At 40.0% G+C, this 23,333-nt stretch overlaps 3 protein-coding genes across 5 annotated transcripts in view; 1 reads left to right on the top strand and 2 right to left on the bottom strand.

Annotated features, from left to right (window-relative positions):
- lrp2a (low density lipoprotein receptor-related protein 2a) overlaps positions 1-16,398 on the bottom strand; it is a 56,883-nt gene extending 40,485 nt beyond the window's left edge. The window contains exons 1-17 of one of the 2 annotated variants that reach the window (XM_077536489.1): positions 16,380-16,398; positions 15,621-15,945; positions 9,843-9,950; positions 9,517-9,639; positions 8,634-8,750; positions 7,780-7,890; positions 7,584-7,697; positions 7,031-7,147; positions 5,937-6,080; positions 4,886-5,005; positions 4,671-4,799; positions 4,093-4,262; positions 2,186-2,409; positions 1,645-1,851; positions 1,163-1,365; positions 933-1,073; positions 634-837 (exon numbers count right to left, since the gene is read on the bottom strand). In XM_077536489.1, the coding sequence (XP_077392615.1) occupies positions 634-837; positions 933-1,073; positions 1,163-1,365; positions 1,645-1,851; positions 2,186-2,409; positions 4,093-4,262; positions 4,671-4,799; positions 4,886-5,005; positions 5,937-6,080; positions 7,031-7,147; positions 7,584-7,697; positions 7,780-7,890; positions 8,634-8,750; positions 9,517-9,639; positions 9,843-9,950; positions 15,621-15,888 (2,500 nt within the window). In that variant the 5' untranslated portion in view covers positions 15,889-15,945; positions 16,380-16,398. Of the gene's footprint in view, positions 1-633; positions 838-932; positions 1,074-1,162; positions 1,366-1,644; positions 1,852-2,185; positions 2,410-4,092; positions 4,263-4,670; positions 4,800-4,885; positions 5,006-5,936; positions 6,081-7,030; positions 7,148-7,583; positions 7,698-7,779; positions 7,891-8,633; positions 8,751-9,516; positions 9,640-9,842; positions 9,951-15,620; positions 15,946-16,379 lie in introns of those variants that run through there. The other variant, XM_077536491.1, reaches the window with a different exon arrangement.
- LOC144030311 (coiled-coil domain-containing protein 89) lies at positions 16,262-19,778 on the top strand. 2 transcript variants are annotated; one of them, XM_077536496.1, is made up of 8 exons: positions 16,262-16,898; positions 17,447-17,533; positions 17,612-17,919; positions 18,598-18,728; positions 18,810-18,946; positions 19,004-19,080; positions 19,143-19,242; positions 19,315-19,778. In XM_077536496.1, exons 1-8 carry the CDS (start codon positions 16,806-16,808, stop codon positions 19,399-19,401), a joined length of 1,020 nt encoding a protein of 339 aa, XP_077392622.1. In that variant the 5' UTR covers positions 16,262-16,805; the 3' UTR covers positions 19,402-19,778. The 2 variants fall into 2 exon arrangements, with proteins under 2 accessions (XP_077392622.1, XP_077392621.1); XM_077536495.1 differs by having other exon boundaries at positions 17,447-17,919.
- LOC144030309 (ATP synthase F(1) complex catalytic subunit beta, mitochondrial-like) lies at positions 18,952-23,317 on the bottom strand. The gene is made up of 10 exons (XM_077536492.1): positions 23,120-23,317; positions 22,562-22,735; positions 22,302-22,476; positions 21,470-21,591; positions 21,214-21,398; positions 20,703-20,861; positions 20,345-20,467; positions 20,058-20,270; positions 19,780-19,981; positions 18,952-19,703 (listed from the first exon to the last, which is right to left on the bottom strand). The coding sequence occupies exons 1-10, from the start codon at positions 23,223-23,225 to the stop codon at positions 19,606-19,608; spliced, it is 1,557 nt and encodes a 518-aa protein (XP_077392618.1). The 5' UTR covers positions 23,226-23,317; the 3' UTR covers positions 18,952-19,605.
- Between the last annotated feature and the right edge of the window lie 16 nt (positions 23,318-23,333).

Raw genomic sequence — 23,333 nt, 5'->3', positions numbered from 1 at the left:
GCGTTAAGTGACATTTCTTTATGATTAAACATTAGAATGGGTCACATTGACCCATGAACATTGTTAAGAAGCAAACACAACAGGAGGGCTGGTACAAGCGTGACAATATAGAATCACAAAGTGGGTATAAACTTAACCCTGCTCAGACCGTGTCAAAATACTGTCAGAGCGGGTCTAACACGATATTGATGAAATCGATCGTGGCACAGGTAGACAGATTCTGAGCTTCATGGACATGTGTGTTGGAAATTGACTGTATTTCACTCATATGGTTGTGAACAGTGGTCACCAAACCCTCTGAAACATTCAGGGCGCAGATGTGCTTAAATGAAAGGACCCGCTTTAATTAATAATTGCAGTTGGCTGTGACCACTCCCACAGCAGTGCAGATCCATCCGGGCTGCTCTTGTCTGCAAAATTACCAACATCAGGTCTAACCTGCCTCTGCGCAGCGATAAGCCACGTGCAAATCTCAATTTCAAATCATTTTTCCATCTTTACATTTTGGACAGATTAGCAATGACTATTAAATGTGCTTTAGTGTAGTCCATCTGCCATACTTTTGAAACCCTGAACACTTTTTTTCAAGTAATTCTAGGTTCAAGCTGAGCTACACAACATGCAAATGCTCACCTGTCCCATCCACTTTCTGTTTACAGATCATATCTTTGGCCGTGTCTGAGAAGAAGATAGCGTCATCCTCGGCACTAAAGTCCACCCCAACAAAGTAGGATGGTAATCCGGTGATGGGAAGGATGATGTCTTCCTGAGAGGAGAGGTTGAACGGTATCCCTCGCACAGCCAGCTGACTGGTGAAGAGCAGAAACTGCCTCACGGCTGGAGACATCAGATCAGAAAGCCCGCCATATTGGAGGATTATTGTGGTCATTGCAGTTTATATACATCATTAGATGGGACATGTTTTCTCTTACCAAGACATCTCTTGCCATCAGTGTTTAAGTCGTAGCCTATGCGACACTTGCATCGATAGCCTAACCCTCCATTGTCACTCCTGTGACTCAAAACGCAGATCTGGTCACACCCGCCTCTGTTTATACCGCAAGGATTCGCCACTAAAGAGAAAACAGCAAAAACTCACGTTAGAACACTTGAATGAGTGAAAAATCCATCAATACGTACACTCACCACTTTACAGGCTTACCGTTTGGCTGCTTGAGATGATGTATCACTGCTACCCCATGTGGGGTCTGCGATGTCGCGTAGACCACCTGAGGGCTTGCGTCTGTGAACTTGTTGGCTTTCATGACCGCCATTTTTGTCCAGTCGGTGAAATACACGTTGTGCTCAAATAGGCTGATCCCAAATGGGTGTGGTACCACCGCACCTCCATGAGCAACAGTTTTTCTATTCAAAATATTGTGTATTTTGATTAATCAGGATTTGGCAAAGAAACATCTTGATATAACTTGTTTTCTTTGAGTATTTAATTAAATATCACATAGCAAATAGGTAAGCCTATTATTTGTAACATTTTAATTTTTAAAAAGTAATAATAATAATAATATATAACATATTTTATAATAATATAAAAAAAAAAATATTTTTTAATGCTAAATAAAAGTGAAATAAAAAAAAACATTGATTGAATATCTAAAGAAGTTCACGAGCAACTGTCATATTTACCTATGAAGACCATCATAGGTTGCCGTTTCAATGTAATCATAGCGACTGTCAACCCAGTAAATGCGCTTGGCCTCGATGTCTAGCGTGATGCCAGCTGGCCAGCCCAGTTTACTTCTGATGATCCCATAACGGTTGGTTCCATCCATGTAGGCTCGCTCGAGGCCAGGTTGTCCGTTGAGGGCCTCCCAATCTGAGAAGAACATATAGCTGTGGAGGGGACATTTGAATTAGGACTCCTATAGCCACAAAAGAAAGAACATTAATGCGAATTTTAGCTTTTTTTTTTTTTTTTTTTATGTGAAACAGGGAAGTTTCAAAGGCACCTTATGGTGATACAGTTTCAATTAAAAATGAACAAAATATCAGCAGCCACCTGTCTCTACCCTCCCTTGAATTGGATTACAATTAGGGTCATCACTTACATTACGTCTCGCTAATCTCAGTCAGACGCAAGCACACACGTTATTCTGTGCCAGTGGAGCACAAAATAGTATGTGGGCCAGGGCAGGACAGGTGTATGTGAATGGGGAGATGTGCTTACCCGACAGTGGGGTCCACCGCCAGTCCTCTAGGGTTACCCAGGTTCTCAGTGATGAGCGTGACCCGGTTACTTCCATCCAGGTCCACCATGTCGATCCTGTTGACACTGGCCTCCACCACATACAGTTTATTGTTCACCCAATCCACCGCCAGGTTCTCGGGGTAGTCAACTGATACATTTAAAACCACCTGCAGATTGGACCCGTCCATGCCCACAGAAAACACCTGTGAACAAAAGACGGCATTGTTGGTGGGAAAGTAGCTCCAAGGTGCTCGCTGTTTTCATAAAAGAAGATGCGATATTATTACCTGATAAATGTGATAGAGGCAGGAAAAAACAGTCAACAGTACCACCACATAAATGCTAATTGTTAGCAAGTATGTTAGCATTAAGGTAGCAGAGGCTATTTGGTTGTTTTAAATTCACATGTAAATTTCTTTGTTTTACATTTAATGTGAAACTAACCTTTAACCAGCAATAAATATCTTAATTCTTCTTTTTTTGACTAATATTTACAAACTATAACTGCCGAATTGCCGCTTGTCATGAAGCGTGCTGAGGCACCAGCCAGTCCATTTGAATGAGAAACTGTAGATGTGGTCGTCGAACCTTTCTGGTTGCATTCACATGCCCTGCTTGCACTCTGGATACTTTAATCATGGAGCTACAGATGCGTTTAATCGTGGAGCTACACAGGCATTCAATTTACAAAGATGCCTTTTAAAAGATGTACCCTGACCCTTCAACCTGGCAGCTGCCCTTCATTTTTTTTAGTGATAAAGAATGCGTTTGGAGGGACGGTGCCACTGAAAACAAATACAGCATAATTACTCAAGCGAGCTTGTATTACAAAATTGCGCCCTGGTATGTGGCCATCATAGCTGCTTATCAGATCGGTCTAAAGATAATACACGTGGATTTGTTTTCACATTTTACAGAGCTTCCCCTTCATGATGACCCCCGCTGCACAGGGGCCAGCGGCCGTCGCTTAATTACTGTAGCAACCTTGCAGATATTTCAAGCGATAACTTCTACGCAACATCAACAGGCAGTGATGCATGACTCGTAAAGACTTGACATTAAAGGTAAAGTATGTGCTGTGGTGATTCTTTTTCCTGGCTCAACAAAGAAACAGTGGAATCTTAATCCACAAGGTGCAGAATTTAGCATACAATTATGGTGTCGAAAATGGTATGTAAGTGAGAGTGAAACCATGAATGCAAGCTAAGTAGAAAGTATGTTCTGAAACATTGTGAAACACTGTTTAAAGGTGCTGTAACCTCCTGACTACCAGCAATTCAAATGCAAGCACTTTTTAGGGAAGAGGAAAAGTAAGTGTATAACACTTTTTATTGAACAAATTTAGGCTTTAAATATTGTTAGCATGTTTTCTATAAGACTCTTAAGAACACATTAAAGTACTGTTTGAATTATTTTAACTGTATTTGAGCCTAACATTTAAGTTTTAAAAAATGTCCTCTGTAATGGACACATCATAACGTAAAAATAAAAACTTTTTTTTTTTTTTCAAAATTTCTTTTGCAGTATTCCAGTTACTTCACAAAGATTGGGGAATATCAAAACAAACATGATTGGACAATGTTTTTTTTTTTCCTGGTAGTCAGGAGGATATAAATAAAGATGACTTGACTTGACTTGACTTGACTGTTTACAGGTCAGAGACTGGTAGATAAAAACAAGAGGACCACTTTAAGAACAAGAAAGGTTTGATTCTGTTTGATAACAGATCAAGGAAGAATATGTCAAGCTCCACTGCACTAAGGAGTCTGTCCATGTGTGACCACCAAAATAATGTCAAAATTAAAAAATAAAAATAAAAAAAAATCTGGAAAAACTTTCAAACCGGATCCCTCATATCTAAAAGGTATCAATGGATTGTCACTTACCTTATTCTGAATGGTGTCAGTCCAGAAGATCATGTGACGATCAAAATGAAAGTCTACTCCCGCTGCAATCCCTCTGTTCCGTGACTGTACCAAAGTGCGCAGACTGTTGCCATGGATGTCGCCTATTAGTAGGTCTCTGCCATTGGAAAACACTAAGGAAGGGACTCCAGCTGCAAGAACAGCGAAGTAGAACTATTCACAAACAGCAGAAGTATAAAATTGTTTCTGATTACATTTGTCAATAGTTAAGTAAATTTTTCTGGTGTGCACATGCAAAGAGTGGAAATTTTACAGAATGTGGCATGTTATTACAGAAAGGTAAAGTGCTTTTCATCCACTTTCAATACACACTCCTCTCAGTCAGGCTAAAGCCAAAGAGGTCAGACTCTCAACTCCACAAAGCCGAGACTTTACTAAAACAACAATGTGCATGCCACAATGCACCAGGAAGGAGAACATGCACCCACGGGGGTCATCTACAGGGAAGGGGGTTATGCTAATGGACATTGTTTTGATGGCTCATTCAAAGATTTCAAGAGCTCACTGTGTGTAAGACGGAGAGGAAACATCGCACTTACACGAGATGTCGGCTCGGCAGTATCTGTGCTGCTCCAGGATGTAGCCCTCCCTGCAGCTGCAGTGATGAGAACCGACGCGGTCCTCGCACAGCTGGTCGCACGCTCCCCACATTGAGCAGTCGTCAAAGTCTTGAATGGAAACAAAAACCCACTATATTGACCTCAAAAGCACCTTGGTTGCACTCAGCTACAGTTAACACATGAATAAAATGTACCTATACACGTGCGACTGTCATTGCTGCTGACAGCGTAACCCGAAGGACAGGAACAGGTTCCTCCATCAGGTGAAGGATGACAGCGATGCTCACAACTTAGAGGCGAACACCTCCAGACACCTAGCAAATAGGACATAAGTGAGTATCTACTAGTGCTGTCAAAGTTAAAGCGTTAATTAATTAATTAATCACAAAAAATTATCGCATTAATCATGTATTAGCGCAGTTTAATCGCACTATTAATTTTAACTGCAGATGATCCTTTAGCTTGACAGCGGATGGCTACGTTAAAGGTAGCACAGGTTGTGTTTGAACAATAAAAATAACATGCATTAAAGTGAAGCATTTAATAAATGTTTGCATGTGACATTCAGAATATTTGTTCATGTCAAACTATTGGGGTCATTTTTTTTCCAATTTAAATCATGCAAGTAATTAACTTATTAGAAAAAGAGGAAGATGAGCATGTGCAGTGGATCAAAAAAAAAAAACTGACGATGTCCTCTTCTTAACGTTAAATGCCGAAAAAAATAACACAAGAACTTAAATTTGGCGGGCAAAAAATGTTGGTAAAAAGCCTTTTTTATTAAGCAATTAATCGTGATTAATCAAAATTCTAAGATGTGATTAATCTGATTAACATTTTTAATCGTTTCACAGCTCTAGTATGCACACGCTTTGCATTTTTGCAAATGTTTTAATATATATTACTTTGCTACGAAGGAAAATGGTCAGTGTGAAGCTTGTACAACTTTAAATTTACTGTCCCCACCAAATAACTCAATATACACAGAAATCACAACTGCTGGCAACAAAAGTGAGTACAAACTTAAAACACATTTTAACACATTAGTGAGAAATAAGCCTTTCATTTAAAGACCTTCATGAAAAATAGGAGCACGAAAAAATTTATTTTTCTGGTTGTATTTTACACACACTACAGACTGATTTGTCACCAAATGGAAATGCTGACTCATGTTATTTTGAAATGAGAAGAGCCTGACATGGGCGTGCTTGAACAGACAGACAGACAGACTGCAACGGTACTAACTGCAATTGCGTCCAGCAGTTGTGTTGGTCTCGTCCTCTCCTTCAGAGCAGTGAGGCGTCCCGTCACACAGCTGATCCATGGGGATGCACACACCAGTCGACGGGCATGGCCATTCTCCTGGGTAACACTCATGCACTGCATTTTCTGTTGAACAACAAAAATATACTACCACTTATTTACAAATAAAACCATCAACAACACTTGGTGCATACAACTCCCCCCCCAAAAAAAGAAAGAAAGAATGTGACACTGTTCTTGACAAAGTTGTACCGATGACGTCATTGTCAGTGTAAAAGAACTGTTGCTTTAAATCAATGCAGGGAACTCTGAGGGGGTCACGGGGGCTTCTGCAGCCCATCCTCTAAAAACACACACTCTTCACAGCCATGTGGACAAATTCTAAAGCCCTCTGGTGGGATTGGGGGTGGGGGGGGTTTAGTCAAGGGTGGGGGGTCTGTGCAATTCCGTGCCACAAAGAGCCAGTTGAATGACACACTTGGACGAGCACAGGAAAAGCAACTTGGAAGTCGCCTCCAACTTTAGATACTGGAAATCCATTACAGACACTGTAAAGTGAATTCAGAGATTTTTTTTTAAATATGTTATACATGACATGTTATACATAACTGCTGAAAACGTACACAAAAGCTGAGAACTAGAAGATAGTACTAATTTGAGAAAATGTATCCCAAACTGTTTTTTGTTGTTGTTGTTTTTTTACCATTTGAGTTTCATTGATATGTATTAATTAATTAATTAATCAATTTATTTATTTATTTATTTATTCCTTCATTCATTTATTGCTCTCTTTGGTATGTCAAATTTGGAAGACATTTATTTTCACTTTACGGGGACTTTACAAATTGCTAAGGTTGTTCGCCCTTTTATCACGCTTCTGGTTCTAATAGTCAAGTTGAATGACAGCCATTTTATGGCCAAAAAAACTCAAAGACAGATTTTAAAGGATTCAATAGTCCCCTTAGTTTTTTTTTTTTTTTAAGTTTACTTCAATTCAATATTTTTTTTCCATTCGTGTACGTGTAATGGCCATGGTGTATCATAAGGTGCATAAGATAACTGATGTAAATCCATACCGCAGCCTTTTTCATCCGCATTGTCTTCACAATCGTCTTCTCCATCACAAAGCCACACTTGATGAATACAGCGACCGCTGGGGCACGTGAAGTAATTGCCCCTGCATGGTGGATATGCTGAAGATGAAGGTGACACTTTTAGTAGTTAATAAAGTAAATAAATTCCTAGTGTCGCCGGTGAGAAAGCTAGACAATAGAGGTGTAGCCCTGCAGCTGAGGCAGGTTAGACCCGGTGTTGGTAATTTTGCAGACGAGCGTAGGTTGGCAGAACTGAGAGAGGGAAGTCTACACCATTGCGGGAGTGATTACTGCCAGCAGATTTTGACATAGCGGAGGACAGAAGCAATTTTTAGCATGGGCAAAGTGCAAAACATCCGTGCCATGAAGTGGGCAGTTATCGACCGTAAGTTTAGATTGCTTTTCTACCATCAATCTAGCGCATCTCCAACGACATTCCCTCTGTTAAATCAGGATCTGCCACCACGATGCGTTATTTACGAAAATAGAGCCCTAGAAGTTAATTCAACGAGAAAGTAGAAAAGAGCCATCCTACTGCAATTCAGTTCGTCACTTCGATCCCCGCAGTCGTCGTCATGGTCACAGATATAACGTTGAGGAACGCACATCCCATTATGACACGGATACAGGCCTGTACTGCAGTGCTGTGCTAAAGAAAAAGTGCAACACACTTGTCATATTTTTGTGGGGTTGCCACCAAGGACATATCAAGGTCTACAAATTGGACTTACTGCAGTTTGCCTCATCGGAGCCATCTCGACAGTCAAGTATGTGGTCACATCTCTGGGTCCGGTTGTAGCAGGCACCATTAGCACATTTAAGATCTGTGCACTGGGGATAATCTGAAAGATTAGATCATCATCTGAGCAAAGTAATGCACACGTCAACCTGACGGCGTGACAGTAAGTGAAAAGCTTGACGCATGGGAGGAATTATAGAGGACCAAAACTGCCAAAATTCAAAATAAATAAATAACTAAATAAATACACGAATAACTAAGAGTGAAAATAAAAATGAATATAATTTGAAAACTATATCCGAAAAAAATAAATATAAATGGAAATAAATCAGTTTTCAGTTTTCGTCATTTATTTACTTATTTATTTAGTTATTATTTATTTATTTATTTATTTATTTAGCCATTTATTTATCTATTTATTTAGTCATTTATTTTGTCATTTATTTATTTTGAATTTTGGCAGTTTTGGGCCGTTCTGCCAAGTCGAAATGTTATTCAAATGAGGGGGCGGTCCTAAGCGTGTCTTGGGTTGGACTCCGCCGTTGCAAATAATTTTGGCAGTTTTGGTCCTGCATAAGGAATAAGCAGGGGCAATTTAATGCTGCCATTTGCAGCCACATTCTTGAAATTGTGGGATTCTCATAGCGTTCAGTGCTTTGAGCGGCATAGCAGTTGAACTTCATCTTGACTAATCCACCGAGGAATCCCCAATCAAACTCTGACAACAAGAAGCATATTGTGGCCCGTTGTGTCCGTCAGCGAGCCTCTTAATCTGAACAAATTGAAACAAATGCCAGAGGAGGATGGCGATAAAATATGGGGAAACCACCTTGGGGGAGGACTTACTGCAGTTTCTCTCATCTGAGCCGTCGGTGCAGTCAGACAGATGGTCGCATCGGTACTCAGCCGGGACGCACGCGCCGTTGCTACAGCTGAACTGCCCGCTGGTGCATGTTCTGCCAGCTGAGGACGGATTGGAGACTTTTAGCAGTTAGTAAAAAGTTTGAGGCAATATCAGCATATCACGTTTGAGACTATCCCCCAAAAGAGTAGAGATTTTCCATCCAAACTTGCACATTCGTTGGATAAAGTAGTTAGAAATGCATATTGGTCAATTCATCTATATACAGGGTGTTCCAAAATGTTTGACCCCATTTCGTAGGCCAATAATTTTGACAATTTTTGTTGGAATGACCTCAAATTTTCACAACATGTGTAGAAACGTTTCAAGTTTTTGTGTGTAACATCGCGCTTACACAAAACACAGGAAAGGAAGTTCTGAACGTCCTAAAAAGCACTTGGGCTGTAATTCAAAAATATAACCTGCCACTTGGTGTTGAACATTTATGAAAATCTGTCATAGAACCAAAAAATATTTGTACTTTTCTTTGTAAATTTAACCAACAAAACTTATGACCTTCAACATAAAGTGTATTTAGTTTCATTAACATCCATCAAGTAATTTCCGAGATATGGGCATACAGAATGGGGTCAACCATTTTGGAACACCCTGTACATACATTTACGTGCAAACAGTAGATGAGATGTCCGACAAGGGAGACAATGACAGGGTGGACATTTTTGGTTAATGACAGCATTAAGTGAGAACAGATTGGACCTTCACCTAAAGGTGATAAGGCAAATAGTTTACGATTTTTCAGGATCTTGGGGTGCACTGACAGCAGTGTTTTATAAAACGCAAACTAGGGTCGCAAGACGGATAACTTACGACAGTTTTGCCTCTCGTCTGAACCGTCTTCGCAGTCCTCTTCATCATCGCACACCCACACATTTGGGATACACTCGCCGTCACTCAAACACTGGAAGTGACTGTCATCGCATGTTATCTGAGCTGTAAGGCAGAGAGGTACACCGACTGTCTCTGTTTTCCACAACACTTTATCATTGCTAATATGTATAATAAAGTTTAAAAAGTATGCAAAAATTTGCAATAGGCAAGGTATCAGCTGGTATACAGCAAAGCAGTAATTAAACCCTTCCTGGACAAAGCAATAGCTCAATTGTCAGCTTGTGAGTGGGTTAATAATGACTCACGACATTCTTGTTCATCCGAGTCATCCGAGCAGTCGGATGTCCCGTCGCAGTGCCAGTCCCAAGGGATGCATCGGCCTGTCCCGCAGCGGAACTGCCCCAGTTCACATCCTATACACACACACAAACGTACACACATATGACTAGAATTTTACTTGGTAGAATGGGGGACACATTGTATATATTATTTTATTCATTTTAAAGGTGAAGTCAACCTTAAACATTATGTTCTATGTGACTTCAACAGTCTAAACATGATATTCTGATTAATGCTACATTTGTGGACTATGAATTATGAAGCAAAATCCAGCCGTTTTTATCCATCTCAGAGGGGCGGCCATTTTGCCACTTGCTGTCGACTGAAGATGACATCACAGTTGCTCAGGGCTCAAGCAACGACCAATCACTGCTCACCTGTTTTCTTAAGGTGCGCTGTGATTGGTTGTTACCTGAGACCTGAGCAAGTGTGATTTCATTTTCACTCGACAGCAAGTGGCAAAATGGCCGCCTTCTGATATTGATTTAAAAAACTGCTGCATTTTTCTGCTTACTCATATTCCACTAATGCAATATTAACCATAATACTGTATTTAGACTGGTGGGACTGCATAGAAAATATTATTGTCAAGATTTTTTTTTTTTTACTTCCTCTTTAAGTAAAATAATAATAATAATAATAATAATAATAATAATAATAATAATAATAGATTATTTTGTCAGTCTAATCTTTATTATTGAAATTAAGTAATTTGTTGCAGGTTTTGTGATGTCAGTTCTACTAATAATGCAGTAATAATGTGGGCAAAATAAAGAAGAAAGTGGCACAGTGATTATACAGGTCAGTTGCTTAAGAGGATCACGTCGAGGGGAAAGAAGCTGTGAAAAGTGACTGGTGGTTCAGCGTTCTTTATAATTATCTACAAATGATCACAACAGGTTTGACTCTGTCAAGAAGGGAGGCCCAAAGTAAGTATGAATGCTAAGTATTCCATAGGTAATGAAAAAATAATAATCTTATGAGGAGTGGAATGAAACGTGCTGTTCGCGCCGTTGATGAGTGGTGGAGACAGGCGTGCCATCCACCCCCACTTTTCCCAGGATGTTACGCAATTCCTTTCTGCACACATACGAGCCTCCTTTTGATGTTCCCACTGAGTGGCATTTGTGGAGATAAGGTACCACTCTCTGGCATCTTCCAGGTCGGAGGGGGGTCGATTCAGGCAGAATAGCTGAGTGTCAGAACACTCCATCACAACTATCCAAACAGGAATGAGCGTTTCAATCAATTGACTCTGTTAGCCTGAACTATGCAACACACTGATCATGTCCACTCTGAGATGTTAGGGAGGAGAAGTGATGATTGGTAGAAAATGCTTGAAAATCCACTACATGGGTAAAATTGGATGAGATTTGTCTAATACAATTAAACGGTGAACACTAAAACACTGTTCCGGCAGGACAGTGTCCCAATGCAAAAAAAAATATAAAAAATAAAAAAAAAAAAAAATAAATAAATAAAATAGGTCCATTAAGCGGACTTGGATGAGTTTGATGAGGAAGAAACTGGCAGCCTTGATCTCAACCACATTAGGAATGAACTTGACCCTTCACCTTATGCGCGTTTCTTGACGGCATAATTTTGGGTAGTGAAGACAGCTGTCATCAAGTGGTTAATAACGCAGCCTCTATAACCAAAGCTTTGGTTCCCCTAACCTTAAGCATTAATTAATAATCCAATTTCCTGCAATTTATAGTGTGTAAATTCTTGACGTAAATAAAATATTTGTTTAATTACAGATCCAAAGATGGAAGAGGTTTTTTTTGTAGTCGACTATAATGTGAAAAAAAGTTCATTTGAAGTTAGTTGATTAATCAATGTGTCGTGTTGTTGGGCGAAGGATTCAAGCGACACGTCGTGGAGCAACTAGATCGCATTTATTTTTCTTCTGCATCTCTCAACATCACAAACAAGCCAGTACACGGCCACCTTTGCACTTCCTGTTAAGCCTTTCAAAATAAAACGTCACTGACTTAAACAGAGTACACCACAAATGATGTCATTGAATTTGATTTTTTAGCACACTTCAATGGTTCGTCACCTTTTTTACAACACAAACAAGTTTCAGAGAGAGACATATTTCAACAGACTAGCATAGAAGCAAATAAAAACAAATGATTAAAATATAACTCAACAATATTCGGAAAGTTGCTGTTAATAGTGGGAGCCCAGGGATGTTTCTTTGTCAATGAGCAAGCTGCTTTCATCGTTTTCTATAGCGTGTTGTATAATGGGACATTGTTGCCAGGCCCCTAAAAAATAGACATTTCTCTGTTTCAACGTTTCTACTGCACTTGCGCTTCTATTGTATTTAAGGGTAGGTAATAGGCTAGCATAATTTGCTAGTGACATGTGTTGTACGTACATTTTTAGCCATTCTGTTGCTGGTCTGAATATTTTTCGACAAGCAGTAATTGGAATAGCTAAAGCTAGCGAGACTAACCGCTATTCTAACGCCCAACAATCTTATTTTTGTACTCTAGGACCTGTGGAGATGTATAAAGACGTCACCTTTGACCTGTTATTTCGCTGATTCACAGAGCTAAATCATCTATTAATTGGCTGATTTGAAGACACAATGCCAAAAACACGATTAGGTATCAGTTGACTTCTAGCTTTAAACGTCGATGTGGAGTAGTAAAGTCAACTTGTCGACTAATCGGTTCAACCCCTGGTGATAATATGAATAGAGAACAGAGATTGTGAATGCCAAAATTTGTTTTTTTTTGTGTAAGTCAATGTTTTTCTTTCCCTTTTGCACGGCTTTGTCTTTTCTTATTGCAACTTAAACCCACAGCAGGAGACGACACTGCGGCAAAGATCTACTCGGCACTACTCTGAGAGAAGAACATTAGAGGAATTTTCATTCCAATGAAGCCCCTCCCCAAGCCCACTATGGAATCACAATGGCACAAAAGAAGCGCCAGTAGGGATGTAAACTCATAAGTGGAAGTGTCACCCTGATGGAGCGCAATGCAGCGCGGTTGGATCTGTGGAGAAACCACACCTGACCCCTGAAACATCTCTTGCGGCGTCGTTAAGCTTTCGCCAAACGGTGCTTGTTTTGGCGCAGGCCTGCGCACCCACCGAGCGGCAAAGAAAACGTCCGCTGGCTGCATGAAACGCCGGAGCTGTCCACGCTGTCAGAGCAAAGTGCTGCGGCCCGTTTCATATGGAAATGCATGCAGCAGAATGCAGTCAATTGCCAAACAAGTGACTTTGGCGCTTAGTGTTACAAACAAAACAGTGAAAGGCCTGACTGCTTTTTGGCACTGGCGTGGAAGCCCTGAATGGAGCACGGACCGACAGCCTTCATTTGGTTAGAACTGAAAAATCCTCAACATTTTTTTTTTCAAGAGAAGGGTGGGGGTGTATGTTACTCTGCAAAACGTGATGAGAAATGAAGTGATCACATGGCAGTTGAGACAGCTGCATTGTCACAAATGTAAAAAAAGATCTATTTGTGACGACGCCTGTTTTCTAAAGTAATGTTACGGCTGTACAAGGATTTAGGCGGCTGCGCCGGAAAGGGTGAGGTTTAACATGCAGGCGCAGTCCAAGTTTGAACATAACAAAAGGTGTTTTTTTGTCAACACAATAAAGCGCAATCCAACCTCCCACCATCACATGACAAAAATATGTTTACAATAATGTGAAATAGTAATTTATAAGCTACACGTGTCAAGCAAATGTGAATGAATGCAGATTATCAACTGCTATACATGTCCAAGGAGTGAAAAATTATTCAGGAGAGTTAATGAACCGTGACCATTACTAGCATTTTTGCAGTGTGACGAAGCCTGGATAAGGCTCTACTAAAGGTTATGGGGGGGCTTCATTTTGTTGGGGCGGAGAAAGTACCCCAAACTGTCACAGCAAATCTAATGAGTAAGACATTACTGAGCACTTTCACTACAATGCTGCACTGCGTGAATTAATTCATTGAACATTTAAGAAGATCTTTATTTTGTTACTGTTAGGTGGCATTTGATTTATTCACTTTTTTTAAAAAGATAGTAATTTGTTCTGATTGTTATTTTGTGCTGCACCATTAATATGCTATAAGTTATTATTCCAATACTTGCCATATGAAAAAGGGACCATGTTCAAATTCCTTCGTTCCTTTTTTTTTTTTTTTATTTGAATTATTGTGGCAGTTTGGATGCACTGATTTTAATATTGTGTGATTGCTATAAAACATGGAACCTATCAAAAGAATAGATGAGCATCTCTTCTTTCATCAGGAAAAAAATATATATTTGTATCTTTTTCCATTTTGCAGCAATTAGCATTAGAATACAGTTAAGTTTCATCAATATTCATTCACATTCACAAAAAGAGATTACTGCAACATGATCCTGGCTGATCTCTTATACTCTGCTGCCACCTGCTGGTCGTTTTTTTTTTTGTAATAACTACCATTGCTTTAAGCCTCCTCTTCATACCAGAAGCTCCATCAAAGCCTTCTGTATTCTCTTGCATTAAAAAAAAAACCCAACAAAACGTATAAATCGTTTTTGGGAATGAAGGACAAAACGATTGTAGGTTTGAATGAGTTAATTAAACTTTTTCTAACATTACTACAGTCCACTGACATGCACATAAAATAATTGAATGATGAATTTGACACTTGTAAAGATAATGCACAGTATTGTTTTGGAATTATTTTATAAGCATGTTTACCATTGTGGTCGCAGTTTCCATTGGCGTACTATAATTTGACTCTTTCAGGTCTAGCTGAAAAACTAAAATATTAGAAATGACATTGTATGAATCTTTACCGTAGTACCCCATTGCATTTTATCAAATCAAAACATGTACATGGAATAGATTGTGCAGGTGGCTAAGTCAGTCAACATCTTAGCACTAATGATAAACATGCTGACAAAGTCACATGACATGAGTCATCATTTACATCTCAAATATCAGCAAAATCAAGTACATTATTCACACTGTTACTGTAAGCGCATCCTTATCTCAGCTATTAAGCATCTATTTTTGTCTGTCAGACAACCGGTGAGGTGAAATCACCCCCAGTTTATTCTAGGGCATATCCAAGCAGGGAAGCTGTGGCTCTCCAAGCTTTACTTAGGTAGAAATGCTTCCATTCTACAGCAGCTGCAGTGTAATTAGTAGCCACATTCACACTAAGAAGCTTACATCCTAAGGGTTGAGCAAAAAGAAAGCAGATTACAATTTGAGAAGCAGGATCTAGCTGGGCTACAAACACAAGAGACAAACACCAATCTAAAACGTAGAACGAGTCGAGCTGGAGCAGTCCCGATGTCTCGGCCTTATCAGAAAAGTCACTTCTATTCCTTGAGTTGAAGTTGCGGTTCGTTGAAATGAACTTTTTTAACCAGTACCTCTCAGTACTTACAGATTGTAAGTCACATGCTCTGTTCTGTTACCTAGCAACAGTAAAGCTCAGGCAAAAGTTCCTCCAGGAGAACTTCCATTCTGACTGAGTGGGGCTTTGTGCTCAACCTAAGTAAAAACACTGAGTGGTAAAATCCATCTTATTCCACCTGTTTGCATGTCAACATTCTACTCACGTAAAAATAGCCTTCCATCATTCACTCACAAGTGTTTGTTTTTATTAATCACTTCATGTGTTGGACCAATTTCATAGTATGAACCGACTTCAGCAACAAGTGAACAAGGACCCCCGCATAACAATCCAAAAACACATCAAGAGAAAAGGAACAAAACATACTACTAACCTTCTAATTGGCACAAAGTAACCCAGCAGAATAAGAGGAGAAAGAGTTGGAGTGGCACCGCTCTCCACATTCTGGCTGGTCCGTCCAGCTCCACTGTGCAGATGGAGGAGCTGCAGGGACTGGAATGGGGGTCTGGGATGCTGTTGGCTCTCCTCTCACTGGGCTCCTTGGCCCACGACTTGATCAAAAGAGGCGTGCGCAAAGTGCAGGACAGCCGCTCCCCCAACCCTGTGGATAAATCCCTCAAGGCGGGCCGTGGAATCTGCATAATGATATGCAGCTCCCATGACTACAAACCTTGCATCACTGCTTATGCACTTTAGTTCTGTGGAGAGATTAAAGACCTCACTCAATTAACTGCAACAGATATTACACAGTGATTAGTGGTACATAAAAAAGTTATACAAAATGCACATTTTAATCAGCCCTCCTATCACATAATTAAGTTGAAAATTAATAAAGTTCTAATAAAAGTTGGAATTTCTATTAAACCATAACTGCAGTCACCATGTGTTTTCATTGTTTGTAAATTAATAGTGAAAGGCTGCCACGTAGCGGCCATAAAGCGATACTACATGCACCTGTTGCCATGACGTGGTTTCCAATAGCAACCGAGCAACTCAAACTTGGACATAGGGAAAAGTTTATCAGCTTGTTTTTGTGTGTGTAGTTAGTATGTACTTCTTTCAGGCTTATGTGACTCAAACTCATAGTACATAGCTATTGAAACAGCACACCTGAAATTTGAATTGTCATTACCTGTAAACAATTTCTGTCCATTTTAACGTTTATCCGTTTAAAAAAAAAAAAAATAACGACATGACGACATATCACTGTAGCTCTTTTACCGTAACGACGCAAAACATAACAAAACCAAACCAAACAAAAAAAGAATAGCTTCTCCCAGGAATACAAGAATTTTTCATTTTGGTGGCGTGCTTACGGCACACTCACGAACTGGTGACGTCATGAAGTCTGTGGAGGGTCTTCGTGCTGTCTGGAAGTTTGAGTACTGCAAGTACACAAGTAGTTTAAGTCTATCGTCTAACTAGCATAAAAGTAGGAACTTATTAGCATACTTATGAAAACGCAAAGCAGCTAAACGAGTCTTTTGAAAATAACATAGTCGTGAATATAACTCAAGAATACATCAAGAACTTCGAAGGCTTTTTCTTAATTATTATTATGTCGTCTCAACGGAGAAAGTCCGAAAACGTGAGAAAGAAAGTGACTAAGTCCGACGACATGTTACTTTCTGGACTGTCACTCAACGTTGCCGTAAGTATTCTTACTCTGTTCTGGTTCATGTTCAAATCATTGTTTGTCTGTTGGAATTGATTTTGGTCAGCATGCTAATATTATTGGAGGCTTACGTCACTTATTGAGACGTTGTTTCTAAATCTTGTATTGTCAATAAAGTTGGCATTAAATTCAATGCTGTGAAATGTTCAAATTCCATTTTACTCAATTTATTCTCAAGCAAGCCCTCAAATTTCAGTGAAAAAAAAAAAGATTTAGATTTAATACAGAAGGCTTGCTATTTATTATTTTTGATGATTTAGGAAGTACACATTGATTATATTTCAACAAGATCCTGCATTGTGTAAGAACATTCAATTTTTCTGTCACTATACTTCACTGTCATTGATAGTTGGAAACCATTTGTAATTAATAAATAATTGATCTGCAGCACCCTTAATGAATACTTAACAGTGACAAAAAAATAACAACAAATATTTTCTTAATAAATATGTTGGTGTAGCCAACACTGTGGTCAGAATCCTGGATGCTTACCACCATCACCAAACACTTTGTCTTTTCCATAGCAAATGGACATCAATCAGAAGACTTTGGAGAAATGCAAGGACCTCACCGCCGCCGATTTAACGGAGACAGTACTGCTGCAGTCGAGAGTAAGAGAACAAGCCAATCTGATCTGTGTGTTAAAAGACAGGTCGGATGAGCTGTTCAACCAATGCCAAAGCCTGCAGCAGGTCAAGGCCCAGCTGGAGAAGCAACTTGACAGCTGTCAGAAAGAAGTGGTGCAAAAGCAGCAGAGAGTGGAGCTAGTAGAGAAAAGATTTCTGGATTTAGACGCCAACAGCCGAGCGATTATCGTGTTCATGGAGGAGTACAAACACCAGAATGCGCAGCTGAAGCTGGAAAACAAACGGCTGCAGACGGAAAATGACACGCTTTTCTCCCAAAAGTTACATGATAAAGAGCTGACCATTAAAAAGATGAAAAAAGAAATCAAAGCATTGACGGATGCGTTCTCAACTAAGGAATCTACATACAAGTAAGATTTTATTTTATTTTTTAATACACACACATACATATATATATATATATATATATATATATATATATAATGACAGCAACAAATTAATACAGCGGTGCCTTGATGTATAATTTTAATTAGTTAAGAAATCATCTTTTACCATTGATTGAAGGAAAATGACATCAGAAAAATCCTAGTTTTTTTTTTAATAGGGAAAACAGCACTCTATAATATACTTTATAAAAACAAAGTAATAATAAAAAAAAGAGTTTTTGCATCATGATTTCATTTTTCAATTTCTATTCATTGTGCTGCTCTTTATGGTGTTCCTGCATTGGCCACTGGGGGCAGTATACTATCAAGCAGAGAAACGAAGAGTACAGTACTGTAGTTTCTCAAATATTGTGACTCAGTAAATTGCTGTAATCAGTTGCATAATGGATGCTAAGATTATGTGTTAGCATTAAGCTAGTGGGGCGTTATAAAGGAATGTTTTTTTTTAGTTATTTTAAATACAAAGATGTATTGTGTTTGTTTTGTTTGATAATTAATTTCATTTGGAAGTGACAGTAAACAGTTTGAATCCTCTTTTTGGGAGAATAATTTACTACCCACTATGGTCAACTCGTAATTCAAAGCACTACTATAGTTTCAACAGATCAACAATAGCTCAACCTACACTACTTTGTTTATAAGGGAGAAAATGGCCCAAAGTGAATCAACATCCTTGAAAAAATTAAAAGAGCATAAAGAGATGGAGGCATCATTACTCGAAAAATTGAATAAATCTCAGCAGCAACATGAGCTCACCGATCAACTGTGGAGAGGTAGGTGGAAAACGAATCAGTCCTGTATATCCACATGCAACATATGAAGCAACTGAGGAACTTTTGTCTTTCCTCCGTCAGCTGTAAAACTGAAACTTCTAAAAGCCGAGGAGCAGCACGCGTTGAGGGAAGCCACGATGAACAAAACCATAACAAGCCTCACCAAAGAGAGAGACAAACTGCTGCGTACCTCTGTAGAACAAGAGCACACCATACAGGTACATGTGGGAAAATAGAACGTATCATTTTATTTTAATACGTATATGTCATTACAGGAGAAGACAGAAGAACTCCGCCTTCTAGACCTACAGTGTAAAGAGCAGAGGAGATCGCAGGCAAAAGCAGAGGAAAGGTAACCATGCTTGCTAAATTTGTCTGCTGTGAGAATGTAACGCCATGTGCCTTTGAACTCAGGTTTAAACAGGAAGTACAGGCCGTTAACACAGACACAAGAGTCAAGTCGCTCAATTTGGCCCTGGAAGAAGCCGGGAGAAAGTATGAGCAGCTTAAAAAGGTTTGTTGTGAAGACAAAAATGTTCACATCCTATACAAGATCGTACTTAATGTTGACATCAATATTTTACAGGATTTCAAGGCATTCCGAGAACACAGCTGCAATCTGCTTACTAAGGAAAGGGAGCTAAATAAGATACTGCGACACTTGAGGAACTAAACCTTCAGATATGTTTCAATTAGAAAGATTAATGCACAAAAAAGAATGAGCATTGCTTTATCACAATGTCATCTTTAATCTCATTTAAGCTTGCCAGAGCGATACCATGCAAAGCACAACATACTTGGCGTGACACGTCCGAACTTATGTTCCTTAAATAGAAATTATACTGTACAAATTATAAAGACTTCCATACACTGTCATTTAAGAGTGTTCCTCAGCCAGTTTCTCTGCCTTTTGGACCACTTCTTCAATAGGACCCACCATGTAGAAAGCCTGTTCGGGCAAGGCATCGTATTCACCTGAACAAGAATAGGGGAAAGATGTTTTTGTTGTTGTTATTTTTTTTTGTGGGAATATATTCCTGTCAGGCACTACCTGCTAGAATGCTCTGAAATCCTTTGATTGTTTCCTTGAGAGGCACCAGCTTCCCCATGTGGCCGGTGAAGACTTCAGCCACCTGGAAAGGCTGGGACAGGAAACGCTGGATCTTGCGAGCGCGAGCTACAGTCAGCTTGTCTTCCTCAGACAGTTCATCCATACCCAGAATAGCGATGATGTCTTGTAATGACTTGTAGTCCTGAAAAAGACGTCGACATCATTAGATCTCGTTTTGATTCATCCCAAAAAAAAAAAAATGTTGACATAAGTCTTGCCTGGAGAATCTTCTGTACACCTCGAGCGACGTCATAGTGCTCGGACCCCACGATGTTGGGGTCCATGATGCGGGAGGTGGAATCCAAGGGGTCGACGGCGGGGTAGATGCCCAGCTCAGCGATGGCACGGGACAGCACGGTGGTGGCGTCCAAGTGAGCGAAGGTTGTGGCGGGAGCGGGGTCGGTCAAGTCGTCGGCGGGCACGTAAATCGCCTGCGACGCGAGCACGTTTTCGTTTTGATTCCGTCAACGGAAGCGGCCGCGTTAATCGCAAACAGCCATCTTACTTGTACTGAGGTGATGGAGCCTTTCTTGGTGGTTGTAATTCGTTCCTGCATGGTACCCATATCGGTGGCCAAGGTAGGCTGGTATCCCACGGCTGAGGGGATACGACCCAACAGAGCAGACACCTGAAGGACATTTATACAATCAATCGGTGCCAAATAGAGAATTGCAGATTGGTACAAACGCCAAAACGTTAGGGATATTCTACTTTCAGATCAAATTTATTTTCAGGGGAACTTAATTTGACTACTTTAAATTTTGCCAATCAGATCCTTGTTAGAGAACAACAAACGTTAAAAATGTCATCCCTAAGTTGAATATCCTGAAAGTTTTGTGAATAATGTTTGTTACATTGCATACCTCTGATCCAGCCTGAGTAAACCTAAAGATGTTGTCAATAAAGAGAAGCACATCCTGTCCTTCTTGATCACGGAAATATTCCGCAACAGTCAAGCCGGTAAGAGCGACTCTGGCACGAGCGCCTGGAGGCTCGTTCATCTGACCGTACACCAACGCAACCTGAAAACACAAACGTTAAAACAATAGAATGGAGTTTGGTGTAGTTTGTGGTGATGCAGAAACTGCACTGAATCAGAAAACTGTTTCTAATATTTTGTCACTCGAAACTTGCTACTAGTGCCTGGCACAATAAAGAAAACAAATGCATGTAAATAACAAGTTATCATTCCCAGAAAAAATATGTCCATTTTATCTATTGAATGGTTATCATGACAGGCCTTTCACATTTCAAATTCAAACTTCACTGATGCACAGCCACCAGTAGATGGCAGCAGTCATCACAATATCTTGTTCTTGAAAAAGTCAAAATGCTCTAAAATGGCTGGTAGTGAATGCGTTTTAAAGGTGCTACCTTGGAGGTGGTGTCCTTCAAGTTAATGACGCCAGACTCAATCATTTCATTGTACAAATCGTTGCCCTCACGGGTGCGCTCTCCAACTCCGGCGAACACCGAGTAGCCACCGTGCGCCTTGGCCACGTTGTTGATCAACTCCATGATCAAAACTGTCTTACCCACGCCGGCGCCGCCAAAAAGACCTGGCACACAAAAGGCACAATAGTTAGATGCTTGCTCGCGTAAAAAAAATTCTAAATATCTTGTTACTGACCGATTTTTCCACCCTTAGCGTAGGGTGCAAGGAGATCTACCACTTTGATGCCAGTGACCAAGATCTCCTGCTCCACACTCATGTCAGTGAACTCAGGGGCTTCAGCGTGGATAGGAGCAGTCCTGATAGACAGCAGAGGTTATTTTAAACTCTCCATTTTTGCTATTTAAAAACATCTATTAACTCACTTGCTCCCAAAAACGTATAAATACGTTCTATTTTAAATGTTTTAAGCGTCCCAAAGTCATATTTAGACGGGGGGTTTTTATGCTATAGCATAAAGAAGGATTTGATGCAGCCTCTCAACTGCAAAGAACAGTTGAAGAAATGGTAGTTATTACACAAACGGCCAGCAGGTGACAGCAGAATATAAGAGATCAACCAGGGCCATGTTTAAAAAAAAAAAAAAAAAAAAGGTCATTTACTCACAATTCTAAATAGATTTGTGAATAACGCTGAAACTTACCAGTATATTCTAATACTAATTGTTTCAAAACGGAAACAGAAATATACTTTTTTTCCTGATGAAAGAAGAGGCGCTAATCTTTCTCTTGGTAGGTTCAATGTTTTTATAGCAATAAAACACAATATTCTATGGGCCTTTCAAAATCAGCAGCTTCGGTGATTGCTAAATTAGGTTGTTGATAAGTTACACTTTTCTGCTGGTATTGTGGCACAGCTTGTCTCGAAGAGATCCTTTTTATGTTGCAGTAGAATTATTTTGACAATGATTTTTTTTGCAAAACAGCGAGGTAGACTCACTTTTAAAACATATTTTGCTCATTAGACAAAAAAAACAGAAGAGTCTAAAATGTGGCCCGAGAAAACTTACTGTTTAGTGCTAATAGGACCACGTTCATCAATGGGTTCTCCAATGACATTCATGATCCTGCCCAAGGTCTCTGGCCCCACAGGGATTCTTATCGGGGCCCCGGTGTCAAGAACCTTCTGCCCACGGATCAGACCCTCCGTGCCATCCATGGCGATTGTCCTGACAGTGTTTTCACCTGGATAAAGACAAGTGTAGAGAACAATTATTTGTGGCTTCGCTACACCGTGCTTCTATTCCGGCATCATATTTAACTCACTGACCAAGATGCTGTGCCACCTCAAGCACTAGCCTGCTCTCACGGCCCGCCACTTCCAGTGCATTGAGGATGGGCGGGAGACCTTCGTCAAACTGGACATCCACAACAGCACCGATCACAGCCGTGATGCGTCCATTGCCAAGAGCTGCCTGAGTAGCGGGGCTTGCATAGCCTCTGCCTGAAATGACACAATAACGCTCAATTGGTAGTATTGGACCACTCAGGAAGTTCAAGGATTTAAATGAAAGCTGTATTTTACAAACTTTAAAAAAAAAATTATATATATATTCCACAAGACACTCTTTACTGACAAATTTGAATGAGCTTACTGTGTTTGACTTACATTGAAAGGTCATCAAAGTGGACATGACAAGGTCAGATTAAAACGAAATAAAAACGACCAACAATTTACTGCCGAATATTCAACACAAACATAAAGAAAATAATTTATTCGTCTTGAAATCAAACATTTGAGGGGATGAACGTAATCAATACAATGGGCACAGTTCAAGAGGACATTTTAGCAATGACAGTCCAGCGCAGTGGAAACAAAACAACTCACCCAAGTTTAGGCTCACATTTCTACCGCCGAACGTCTTCAGTGAGTTGACACCGGGTTTAAAAGCTTGCAAAACCCCATGACAGCAGCGTCCTACTGTACCCAGCATGGTTAAGATGGCTGAAGGTGAAGCCGCTCAGAGGACAGCTTCAGTATCAACTGCTGAGCAGTCGGAAACCGGTACGCATGCGCAGTGTGTCATTGCTTCAATGCCCTC

The sequence above is a fragment of the Festucalex cinctus genome, chromosome 11 (assembly GCF_051991245.1).
Source record: "Festucalex cinctus isolate MCC-2025b chromosome 11, RoL_Fcin_1.0, whole genome shotgun sequence".
In the NCBI taxonomy this organism is placed as follows: Eukaryota; Metazoa; Chordata; class Actinopteri; order Syngnathiformes; family Syngnathidae; genus Festucalex; species Festucalex cinctus.
This window is presented reverse-complemented; position numbering and strand designations above follow the sequence as displayed.